General features: G+C 54.1%; 1 protein-coding gene across 15 annotated transcripts in view; it reads left to right on the top strand.

The window, feature by feature from the left end:
• Positions 1-12784, top strand: part of ABLIM2 (actin binding LIM protein family member 2) — a 146432-nt gene that overhangs the window by 93498 nt on the left and 40150 nt on the right. For 9 of the 15 annotated variants that reach the window (XM_045528173.1, XM_045528171.1, XM_045528172.1 and 6 more), the window contains 3 exons: positions 316-393; positions 5631-5777; positions 10579-10699. In XM_045528173.1, the coding sequence (XP_045384129.1) occupies positions 316-393; positions 5631-5777; positions 10579-10699 (346 nt within the window). Of the gene's footprint in view, positions 1-315; positions 394-5630; positions 5778-10578; positions 10700-12565; positions 12665-12784 lie in introns of all 15 variants that reach the window. The other 6 variants (XM_045528161.1, XM_045528164.1, XM_045528163.1 and 3 more) reach the window with 1 other exon arrangement.

Raw genomic sequence — 12784 nt, 5'->3', positions numbered from 1 at the left:
TGGATTAAGCATCACGCCCCTTCCCTCTTCTCTTTACTGTCTAGAACCAAATTTGCAATCACGTTTGCCCAGCCCCACCTCCTATGCCTTGCAAGTTTGCCCTGCCCTCTGCCATGTGGCCCCATGCTGGTCCTTGTCCTGTCCTATCTCCGCTGGTGGCCTGCTGAATGTAGGAGTAGCTGTCTGTCACCCACACCACAGGAGGGTGCAAGGAGGGAGCTCCCTCCACTGCTGGAGTGTAACCCCTGATAACTGCCTCTGGAAGGTTCTGATGTTGAAATATCTATCTTCATCTCCTCTCCTCTCCTTTCATAGGAAACCAGAACTTCCTCGGAGAGCATCATTTCTGTACCTGCTTCCAGCACCTCAGGGTCTCCAAGCCGTGTGATTTATGTAAGTGTGGACTTTCTATGGAGAGTGGGCTGGGCAGGAGGGCGGAGAAGGAAGAGGGGACCTGGTGCTATTGCTAAGCTGGCTTTGGAAACTGGAGAGTGTCCTAAGAACTGTCACTGAGGGCACCTGCTGTGGGGCCAGCGCTCTTGTCACTGCCAGGGCAGAGGTCAGTGCAGGCTTTATGAGGTTGATTCAAAACCTGCAGTGTGGACATATTTGTTTGACCTGGCAATTCCCTTGGGAACTCATCCTGGATTATCTGGTGACCAGAGCACAGCATGGTGCGTACACAGCTGTTGTTTATGATGGTACAAAAACATCACATTGATAGTTGGGGCTTGCCAAGCACCCAGGTGGGATCATGCAGGCTTTGTCGATAACAGCACAGAGCTGTGCATATGAACATGCAAAATGTTCCCAACGTGTTCCCTGAAAGAAGTGTGCTAAGGATGCTGTAAATCTTGTGATGCCATTTTCCTTAGAGAGGGTGTGTTTGTGTGTGTGCGTGTGTGTCTGTGCATGTACATGTGCATACACTTATAAGTATAAAAATGATTGGAAACATTTTAACAAGTTGTTAGCAATAATTTCCTCTGAATGGAGGGATTAGAAATGGGAGGTTACTGTTATTATTATTTGCTGACATTGCTTGTGTAAATATCCAAATACCTTATCTAGGAGAGAGCCACAAGGTCCAAAGTGAAGGATAGCGTATCAAGGAAGGAGTCCAGGTGAGATGTGCAGGCCCTGTCCACCACCAGAACTGGCCACCAGAAGGGCTGGTGACGTGGACAAGTTACTACCCCCTGCCCCTCCCACCTCAGCCATTTATGCCACAATGGGGGTCGGATTTGACCTTTTCTATGCTTCTTTTCTGCCCTTAATCTCTCACGATAGCTGGACACAGGGTCATTCCTGACCTTAATGCTGATGGTCATGACAGCAAGCACACTAGTCCTTGGATAATGTGGCACATCGCTAGCCCGGAGCGTGGATGACACCGTGGCCCTTTGGGGTGTGTACTCTGGGGCTCAGACGGGTGTGTGACATCCCCAGGCCAGCTGTGTGCCCTTGGTGAGGCGTTACCCTCCCTGTGCCTCCAGGAGCTCATCTGTGGGACGGGAAGAGCCCAGCGCTTCCGTCCAGGACCCACAGGCTCTGCCTGTGAGGCTCTGAGTGCAGCCCCGGCCCGGTGAGGAACTTAGGAAATGCTCTCTGCTGTCATGTTGTTGCCTCCTGTGCTAGTCTCCTGGGGCTGCTGTGACAAAGTACCACAGACTGGGCAGCTTCAACAACAGAAATTTATTACCTCAAAGTTCCAGAGCCTGGAAATCCAAGATTAAGGTGTGGGCAGGGCAGGTGTCTCCAGAGGCCTCTCTCCTCACTTGCAGACGGCCGCCTTCTCCCTGTGTCCTCATGTGGTCGTCCCTCTGTGCATGTCTATGTCCTAGTCTCCTCTTCTTGTAAGGACACCAGGCAGATTGGGTTAGGGCCCACCCTATTGACCTTAGGTCAACACAGTCACATGCTGAGGTTCTGAGAGTTAGGACTTTATCAGCGTAGGAATTTGGGGGGACACAGTTCAGCCCATAATACCATCATCATGATGATGAATATTAATTAATTATGATTATTATTGTTTAAATGAGATAATGTTTGTGTAGGTGTGAAAAGGTGTGATACCTTTCCTCACCCACTGTACATGTCATGGCGAACAATCCTATGAAAAAAGACAGGTTAGCAAGAGAAAAGTGTAACACATTTATTTAATCAAAGTTTTATGTGACACAGGAAGCTTCCAAAGTTAAAGACCCAAAGAGCCAGGGAAAACTGTCCATTTTCCTACTTAGGTTCGGTGAGGAATGGACAGGGAAGGCACTCAGGAAATTTCACCTCAAAACGTGACAAAGACTATTTTGAATTAAAGGGCCTGAGAGATCAGCAGGCCTTGGAGGGGCTTTCCCTCTTTCTTTGCAAACAACCAGACCCATAAAGAACAGTGGAGTGCAACCAGACCTGGAGCAAGTCATTTTGAATATAACCTGTCTCTCGAGTTAATGGATTTTCCCAAGAGAATCATTTATAAGTCAGTTTCCCCATCCATTCATTCTCCCAAGTACCTAGTCATCCTCCCTAGTGACCATTTATTGCCCCTAAACAGAATTACTCATATTCCTCATCCCCCTCTCCTCTAAAATGAGGTATATGAACCTCTGGACCCCCTGAGATATTGGGCAACCACTCTCATTCTCCCTGTGCACTTTGTAAATACATCTGTTTATGTTAATTATTTGCCTTATTGTGAGGTGATCTGTCAGCAAACCTTCTGGGGAAAGGGAGAGTTTCCCCTTACTCCACAGCAGCCGTGCAGAAATGGGATTGGACAAAAAGGGTCTGATCCAACAGGAGCAGACTGGGGGAACCCAGCAAGGCCTGTCTGCTCGGGTTCTTCCTGGCTCTGTGTGGCCCTCCCTCCTCCTGCGTGCAGGGCGGGACCCCGCTGGAGTGAGGGTCTCAGGACAGGTAAGTAGAGAATTTCTTTATAGCCAGCCTTACACAGGAAGGTGGGGGAGGTCAGAGCCACGTTTCTAGGTTTTATGGCTGGCTTGGGGGTTTCTGTGGCTCACTTTGGGAGGTAGGGGGAAGAGGAGCAAGAGACTGGAGGGCGGGAGAGGGTCAATGTCTTCCGAGGCCTCCATTCTGCTTTAGTTCCAAGTACTCGTGCTGAAGCCATATTTGGGCATTTTCTGAGCTCCAGCATTGACAAAGCACTGAGCATAGGGCCTGGCATGGGGGGTGCACACAAGAGATGGCAGCTGAGGTTCTTTTTGTTGTTGATGTCACCTGCATGGCACATAGTAATTGCTCATTGAATGTGAGCTTTTTTGTAAAATAAATTGGCATTTGCAAAGGGCTTAGGAACCGTAGTGACCATATAATCCTACAGTGAATGGTAAGAGCCTCTGTTGTCTTGGTTTCACTTTCAAGGCCATACAACAGCAAGTGTCAGAGCAGGGCTTTGAACCCATGTTTCTGTGATCCCAAAGATTGGGTTTTTTCTAGGGGCCCCCACTGCTCAGTGCTGAAAACAGTTGTAACGGGTCCTGTCTTCTTGCATCAGGTGGTTGCAAGCTCAGCCAAGCACCAAGCCCCTGGTTGGGCCCTGAGGACCCCGCTGTGTCAGGCCAGAGGGCGTCCTTGTTCTGGGGTGGGGGGGCTTCTGCTCCACAGGAGGGATGAGGCACGTGCCATGCACAGGTTTCAGGTGGGTGCATGCTGAGGAACAAGGTAGGGTATTGGTGGGTGAGGAATTTCCCCGCCAGCTGGGTGTGCACCTACTGTGCGCCTTACCCCTTGCTCAGTGCTGGGCACACCCACAGCCTCAGGAGGGGCCTACTCCATGCCACCCCAGAGTGCTTTGCAGGGTGCTCCTGGTGGGTAGAGGCTGTGCCTTGTCCATGTTGGTGTTAGGGGTAAAACTGGCACACAGTAGGAGCTCAATAGATTGTGGGTTTTTGACATAATCCATTTTGCTGCTTTTTTTAAATTATAAAAGCAGCCTGCCTTTTTTCTTTTAAAAAAATCATGATCAGCACAAAGGAGGAAATTAACACCATTCATTATCCTGCCAGGCAGAGTGGCCACCACTCTGTTGTGGAGTGCACCCTGTGGGTCTCTCTCCTCTGTGTGTACGTACATGTGTAATGTTTTTAACAACATGAGGTCACACTGAACATACTGGTTTGTAACCTATTTTTCACCATGGCAATAAAGCACAGTATAAAAGCAGCATTATTACATTATATATTATTAATGGCTGGATTATATTGTAATGATAATGTCATGCAGGGCCATATTATTATTTATTATGCTGTATGGAGTATGGGAAGGAAGAAAACAGAGAGAAAACACTTGTACACACGCACCCCAGTGGCCTTCCACCAATGAGACAGCATAGCCTGTTGTCATGGCAACCACCCAAGGACTGGCCTGGGAGGAAATGGATCTGCAGGCCACAGCCCGCCAGCGCGCGTGCATGCCCTCCGTGGGCCAGCGCGGGCCAGAGGCGGACAAGACAGATGCGGTCCTGGACCCCACCTAGCCTGTCAAATGTTGGGCACTTGGCTGAGTGTGTATGAGCCTGTGAGCACTCAGAAATGCTGAGTGTGTGTGCGTGTGAGCCTGTGAGTGTGGATGTGTGTGAATGTGTACTTGCTGGGTGAGGGTCAGGGGAAGTGTGTGCAGTACGTGTGGGTGAGTATACATGTAAGTTTGTGGGAGCGAGTCTGGGTGTGCATGTGTGTGTGCCAGTGTGTGGGAATGTGTTGTGAGTGAGCTGTGGGCATGGAAGGGTGTGTGAGCACCTGTGTCAGTGTGTGGCTGTGTGCAGAAGTGTGAGTGTGGGTATGCACATGTGTGTGCTAGTATGTGGGGGTGGGTGGGGATGTGAGGTGTGAATGTCTGTGCCTCCACAGTATGAGACAGGCACATTCCCCGTGAGTATACATGCGTATCCACGCGGTGCACATGTGTGTCTGTATACATGTATATGTGTGCACGTGTGTGTAGGTGTGTGCCGTCACCCTCCATATCCATGGGTTCCGCATCCACAGATTCATGGATTCAACCTACCTCAGACTGAAAATATTCGGGAAAAAACAATAAAAAATACTAATATAACAATTAAAAAATGCAAATAAAATAATACAGTATAACCACTACTTACCCAGCAGTTGCGTGGTGTTAGGTGGTGTAGGTCCTCTAGAGATGATGTAAAGTATGTGGGAGGATGTGTAGGTTACATGCAGACACTACCTCGTCTTATGTCAGGGGCCTGAGCGTCTGACGTATCAGATCCCCCACGAATACCAAGGGAGGATTGACTCTGTGTGTGTGCGTGGACGTGTGTGTGTACATATATGATGCATGTACATGTATGTGTTTAGGCCGTGGACTGAGTCTCACTGTCCGCTGTCACAGGCTTCACTTCACCTCTGTGACACCACAGCCATCCTGTGATCGTGTCCCCCACTTTATACAGAGGAAACTGAGGCTTTCTCAAGCTGTGTGGCTCTTTGTGGCTAGGCCTCGGGACCCAGGCCCATCTGCTCTGGAGTCCCCTGTGCTTTTGCCCGGGAGCTGGGGTACGCCCAGACCTTGCCCTGCTTTGGGGCTTCTGCCCTGCGGGATGTGGGTCTGACCGTAGCACCCCACCCCCACCCCGCTCTTTCTTGCAGGCGAAGCTCGGTGGGGAGATCCTTGACTACAGGGACTTGGCTGCCCTTCCCAAAAATAAGGCCATCTATGACATCGACCGCCCCGACATGATCTCCTACTCGCCCTACATCAGCCACTCCACGGGGGACAGGCAGAGCTGTGGTGAGGTATGGCCCTGCCAGCGCTGCCCCAGACAAGGCTGTCCCTAGTGTGGGTCCCACTCGGACAGAGCCTACTTCTGCCCTCACTGCCTCCTGCAACCCTTGGCCTTCTCCACGCCCTGCAGATAACCCTGTGGATGTCCCACTGAAGTCATCCCCAGTATGCTCTGGCCCCAAATTTCCCCTTGCTAACGGAGGGAATCTGGAAAGCCTCGTTAAATGGAGCAGAAAGTAGGAAGCACACTGGTTTTTAGGAAAAATGATAGCAAGTGAAAATCTCTTAATTTTCTTAAGTATTGGGTTATTTTCACAAAGCATGAAAGGCACTGTTTTCCTTTATCCAGAATAGTCTGGGCCACACGCCTACCCTTGCTGCTGTGGCACATACCTCTGGCCCACGAATGCCTTTAGCCAATTTCACCAACCTGCTTGAACCACAGACTACTTTCCTGGCATTCCCATAGATAGTGTATTCTATTACTTGGTGACTTCAAAGCTGTTCTTCTCCATTTAATGTGGAATTCATGTTGGTTTTGCTTTTCTTTTTGTGGTGTTGAGGTTTTGGTGTAACTGCAACTGCCTGGGTAGGAAGAGCTGTCTTTGCCAGGCTGTGGGGGTGTGTGGCCTGGACACAGGTGCTCCCCTGGGCAGGAAAACTCAGTCCTTTCAGACACGTTTCCCTTGGACCTTCTCATTTCGAGACTTTAGCAAGGGTCTCTTGGGAAATGAGGGCTAAGACTCCAGGGGTGCCGTGCCCAATGCGGCTGGCGTGGGGCGAGCCCAGCCGGGCCTGTTGACAGAGTCACAGCTGCTGGGCACAGCTGCGGAGTCTGGGGGCCGAGAGGAAGGGTGGGAAGAGCTCGGGGCCAGCAGGTGCCCTGTGGGTGCAGGTGGCAAGCCCCATCAGTGCTGAGAGTGCAAGTCCACCCACCATGTGCCTTCATCACCCAGCATCTGGTCTGTGCCCAGATCGGGCCCTGGAAGAGAGCCAGTGAGGTCCAGCAACTGGGCCATGGTGCCCAAGCCAGTAGGCAGCAGAGCCAAGATCCAAATCTAGTCCTTTCTTCCCCCAAAGTCCACATGATGTGCTGGCTGTTTCCTCAAGTCTTCTTTATGCTTCCTCTGAGACGGGGACTGGAGTCCAGAGAGCTAGGGTCAGGCTGTCTGCCTCCGCGCAGGCTGGGACGTCAAACCCTGCCTGACACGCGTGCGCCTGTGTTCTGAGTGAGCCTTGCTGGGAGAGGCTGTGTGGGTGTGGCCGTTCCCACCTCAGTCCTGCTTCCTTGGGTTCCTCCATGTCAGTGAGCACATGAACAGAACGCAGCACGGATGATTCCTGACCCAAGGGCCTGTCTGGGGGAGGAGAGAGAGGCAGGAAGGGAGGGCTGTGCGTGTGGCTCAAGAGTCCCCCCTCCCTCTCTGTGGCACCTGGGTTGGCCTCTCTGCTGTGCTGCAAATTTGTGCCTTGTGTGTGAGATCCCACCCCTAGCCACAAAGGCCGTCCCCGAGGGGCCTGGCTCAGCAGGTTGATGGTGCCAGGTGTCCTGGGTCAGGTGTGCTCACTCCGAGGTTCCTCTACACCAGTGCCCGAGGATAGCCTAGGAGGGTTTCTCACCTCAATCCCACCTCCCCAGAGGCCGTCCCACACGAGGAGGGTGCTGCTGCACAGGGCCATCGTAGCCTCCCAGATGGCATCACGGAGTTGCACTGTAATAGTAATCATTCCTGTGGATGGAGTGCCTTCTACTGGCTGCGTGGGGACACAGTTCTCTTCCCTAATCCTCACTCACCCTGTGAGGACAGCGCTCTGGTTCTAGGCCCCTCCGCCTCCAGGCTGCCTCACCGAGTCTTGGCCATGTCTGCAGCTGGTGGGCAGAGGTTGCCCACCATGATGGGAGGCGCCAGGCTGTGGTCAGCCCACTCCCCAAGGCCCCGGGGCACCCCCAGGCAGGGCCAGGCCTAACCCCAAAGCCTGAGGCCCCACTGCCCTCTCTCCCTGCTGGCCCCTTTCCTCCCTTGTCCAGAGAAAGCCCAGGGCACGGCATGCAGGCTGTGCCACCCTCGGCCCTAAGCTTCAGTCTTCCCTTTGGACGTGTGTCTTGGTGACAAGTGGCAGGGCGTGGAGGGCCGGGGCAGGGAAAAGCTCAACTGAGTTTCCAGGGACCTCTTTGCTGGGTGCTGTTGCCCATATTTCTCCAGAAAGGTTTTGGAGTCCTGTCCTGTGTCTCTCGTGGCAGGGTCCTGTCCCGTTTGGTGGTCAGGCCTCACTGTATGAACGCTTGCACCCTGTGTTGCCTACAGCCACTAAACTCTCCCTTCTCCCCCAAAGTCACTGTCTGATGCCGCGGCACTAACAGGCCACTTTGTGTGTTGTGTCCACAGTCACCTCAGTTGCTCTCGCCAACGCCGACTGAGGTAACCATCACCCTCTGCCTGCCCTGCCTGCTCTCGGTGCCGCCGGTTGTAAAGATAACCGTCTAGCACACCCAGGAGGGGCCCCGCGGCTCCTGACGGCTCCTAGGCTCAGGGTGCCCTCCTGGGTGCTGGTTATTTTTATAATCACGTCTCCTCTGCATGCTGCCCTCGTGTGTCTGCCAGCCCCGCAAACGTGCATGCCTGGGACACGGGTCCTGCTGGAGCAGATGTTGGTCTGGGTCACAGCTTCCATTAGAGGAACAGGAGCTGGGCAAGCCAGAGAGCACGTGGTGCCCTCCCAGTGGCCTGTGTGGGAAGCGCCCAGGCCCTGGAGGGTGGACGCTCAGACACATTTCTCTGTCAGATAGCCTTTATTATAACACTGGCAGTCCAGGCCCTTCTTCCTGTTTCTCAAAATTAATCCGTGACACAGACAGCTGCCAATCAGTCTGCTGCGCAGCTCTGGGCACTGGCTGCCTACGTGCAGGGATATCATCGCAGCCAGGAGTGAAGACCTGTGACAGCCACGTGTGAGCGCTGTCTCTGTGCTCAGTGCTGTTGTAGGCATTTTGTGCATATTAACCTCCTTAGCCCACCACAGCCCCCCAAAGTAAGTTCTATGATATTTCCTGGTTTACCAGCAGAGAAATCAAGGCATAGGGAAGTCAAATAACGTTTCCAGGGTCACGAGCTCTGAGGTGGAGGAGGATTCCAGCCCGGGCCCACCCCACTGGGCACCCTGGCCTCCCATCCCAGGCGACCTGCCCCAGTGGAGCTGTGCCCTGGCCGTGGTTGTCACAGCCGCTCCTTAAATTACGAACATAGTGATCCCTAGGTACAAGTAACCTTTGACATGCCAAGCCTGGGGCCAGGCATTCTTGCATCACCTCTGTACCTGCATGAGGGAGTGATGTGGGCTCCACTTCCAGACCCTTCTAGATGAGGCAAAGGGTCTGCTCAAGGCAGAGCCCACTCTAAAGAAGAGCCTGGTCTCATTGCGAAGCTCCCTCTCTCGAGCCGTGACCCCAAGCTGGACACACAAGTGCACACGGTTAGTCAGTGGGAGGCTGCACGGCCGTGCGCAGCCCATAGGCTTCCAGTCCACAGGTGGTCACTGTGGCCCCGGAACTTCGGCCACCCTCACCAGGACCTACCTGCTTCCTGTCCTTAGCCAGGTTTCCCAACCAGCCCTCAGGTTGGTCCCAGGAAAACTTACCTCCTTGTCTTCCCAGGCCACGGCCATCCCCTCACTCCTTATGGCCTAGGAGAACCAGAATCTACTGCAGAGCCCTGGTGTCTCTGCTTGACTCCGCAGTCTGTCCCCACAGACACAGTGCAAGGGGACTGGGGAGGAACAGGGTACATGTCAGCCCTGATGGCGCTGTTCTGTGGGGAGAGCCTGCCCCGCCTAGAGAGCCTGCAGCAGCTGGGCATCAAATCCTCGGACGCAGGAATATGACAACCCAACGTGCAGGTGCTCATCCTGCATGGAGCTGCTGCACCCCAAGTATAGGCTGGGTGGGGAGCCAGGAGACGTGTCAGGGGCCAGTGGCTGCCAGGGCTGCGCAGAGGATGCCAGGGTGGAGAGGAGAAAGATAGCAGGGCCTAGCTACCCGAGAGAGCGTGCCCATGGCTGTAGGGTATGACAGGTCCTAGGGGCTTAGCGCCAGGCACAGGTAGGAATTTGGCTTGAGGGCTGTCCTGAGAAAGCATGAACAGGGTGCATAAGGCAAGCTTTAGAGACAGTGAGCCCTGAGGGCTGGAAGGTAAGCTCCGTCAGGCTGGGGGGCTGGGAGGTCAGACCAAGAGCTCAGTTGCTCATCACAGCACTGGCAAAACAGCGTCCACCCCACAGCCGTGTCACAACTGACCCCAGCATGCCAAGCTGTGGTAACGGAGTGGCCTGCTGTGCTGTGCCATCTCATGCCACCCGCCACCCGCTCTGACTGCTCCAAACAGCTGCCCACTCCTGCTTGGATGAGGTCTGCCTTGTCAATGCCTGTGGGTCTGACTCAACGGGGCTTCCCAGCCCAGGAGGGGCACGTCCCCACCTCCAATGTGCCTCCAGCACCCTTAGAGTTCCTAGGGCCCCATCAGGCCTGGGGGAGTCCCAGTGGTCCTCACGCTGTGCTCCAAGGATCCCTGGGTGCTGGGAAGGGTTGGGTAGGAGGGGACTGGGGGAGCCGGTGGGCCTAGGTACTCTGACCCCCTCTGAGGAAGCCTGGCCTTCAGGGAAGCGGGGTGGCAGATGGCTTTCCCCAGGGGTGCCCTCCAGGTACCGGGGATTCAGCCACTGGGCCAGGAGGGCAGACTCGAGCTGGAGGTGGGGGATGGGGGATGGGGCGGGCAGCGCTCTTGGCTCTGGTGCCCACAGCTGTGTCTTCTCTCCCAGGGGGACCAGGACGACCGCTCCTACAAGCAGTGCCGGACCTCCAGCCCCAGCTCCACTGGCTCGGTCAGCCTTGGGCGCTACACCCCGACCTCGCGCTCACCCCAGCACTACAGCCGTCCAGGTACTTGGCCTCCATGAGCGCTTCACCCCCCCAGTAGAGCTGCACTTCTCTTTGGTTTTCCTGTTATAAAGTGGCCTCTTTCTTGTGCAACTAAAAACGTGATGGAAGGGGTGGAATTGCCAGGGGAGGGGTGGCTAAGAACAGGTCAATTTAGCCACATAAAGAAAAGGACTTCCTCACGCCTGGGTGGGGGTTGGCCACAGGCAGCCGTTGCCTTGTTGGCTGGGGAAATTGTCCTGTGACATGTAACCTGAGCAGAGAAGCCAGCCAGTGTTCCAGTAACGAGAGATGTAAGGAAGATAAAAAAGGCACCAGATGTCAGCAAGGTCCGAGCCCTTGTGGGTCTGTGAAGACTTGAGCTATGAAGGTAAAATCGGTGGCTGAAAAGTGGAGTGAAAGGATCTGTTCACTCCCCACCTGCTGCTGTGCCAGTCACCCCAGCAACAGCCATCCTCATGGGAAAGTTGGTGACAGGCCACCGCCAGGCCCCTGCCAGCAAGGAGGGTGCCCCGGGAGGGTCCCCTCCAGTTTCATCTCATTCCCTGCCTGGTGCCGGCTGTGTCTTGCTCCCCTGTAGCTGTGAAACTCCTCCACCTCCTCAGTGTGTCAGAGCCACAAGCAGGGACGCTCCCAGCAGACGCTGCCTTTTTGAGGGATTTTTCCAAGCTGCTTCCTCTCGGCCAGCTGCTGCATGGCCCCATTTTCACATCCATGAACTACAGCTCTTATTTTTGCAGACTTTGTGGAAAAATCAAAACTCATTCATTTGCAAAGTTATTTTCATTGACTCTTTGCAATGTGCCTGGTACATTTTGCTCAATCAATGTTGAGAAAGTGGGTGAGAGAATGAGTAAGTCAATGAATGAGTGATTGAGCGAGGTAATAGGAGAATGAATGAGTTATTAAGTGAGGAAATGAGGAGTGATTGAATGAGTGAGAGTGTGAGGGAATGAATGAGTGAATGAGAGTGAGCAAATGAATAAGTGAATGAATATATGAATGAGTGAGAGAGTGAATGAGTGAAAGAGTGAGAGAGTGAATGAGTGAGAGAGTGAGAGAGTGAATGAGTGAGCGAATGAGTGAGAGAGCGAGTGAATGAGAGTGAATGAGTGAGTGAATGAGTGAGTGAGTGAATGAGTGAGAGAGTGAATGAGTGAGTGAATGAGTGAGAGAGAGTGAATGAGTGAGAGAGTGAATGAGTGAGTGAATGAGTGAGAGAGCGAGTGAATGAGTGAGTGAATGAGTGAGAGAGAGAGCGAGTGAATGAGTGAGAGTAAGAGAGTGAATGAGTGAGTGAGTGAGAGAATGAATGAGTAAGAGAGTAAATGAGTGAGAGAGTGAGTGCGTGAGAGCTCGAGTGAGTGAGCAGGTGAGTCCTGGGGACCCCTGGCTGCCTGCCTGGATCCGTGGTCCAGGCCGCTGTGGCTTGCCAGCCAACATGCTTGGCCTGGGCTACTGCAGAGAGTCAGGATGTGCGTCTCGCCAGGCAAGGCCAGTGAGGCCATCTGGTGACAGGCCACTCCCTGGCCTCTGGCCAGCTGCTCTCCACCTGGTGCCTTGATCCAGGGAGACCCCCAGCATGGAGCGACAGGCCTGGCTCAGGGGACCGTCCTCCCCTGGGAGCCCTGGCAGAGGCGCCTGCCCGGCAGCCCTCAGGGCCACCGCCTTGTCCTCCAGAGGGTGGGTTTCCCCACTTCTCACCTGGAGGGGAGTGGCCTGAAGCATGTTTGGTGGCCCCTCAGGTGCCTCAAAAAGGTGTGCGTTCCTCGAGAGAGGAAGCAGCGGTGCTCCTGGTGGAGCAGGGTCTGGGCTGCTGGCTTTGTAACCACAGCCCAGGGCTGACTGACGCTCTCTGTTGCCCCGTAGCTGGTACTGTGAGTGTTGGTACCAGTAGCTGCCTCTCCCTGTCCCAACACCCAAGCCCTACATCCGTGTTCAGACATCATTACATCCCCTACTTCCGAGGTAAGGCGCGCAGTGCTGTGGCTGTGGTGCGCGGAGGCCGTCCGCACCGGCGTCTGTGTGCTCGCTGTCCCGAGTCCCGCATGGCTTCCCTGGAGCCCTCTGTCCCATGCCCTGTGCCCC

Source organism: Lemur catta, chromosome 17 (genome assembly GCF_020740605.2).
Source record: "Lemur catta isolate mLemCat1 chromosome 17, mLemCat1.pri, whole genome shotgun sequence".
Classification (NCBI taxonomy): Eukaryota; Metazoa; Chordata; class Mammalia; order Primates; family Lemuridae; genus Lemur; species Lemur catta.
Note: the sequence above shows the minus strand (reverse complement) of the source record. Positions and strands in the feature narration are given on the sequence as shown.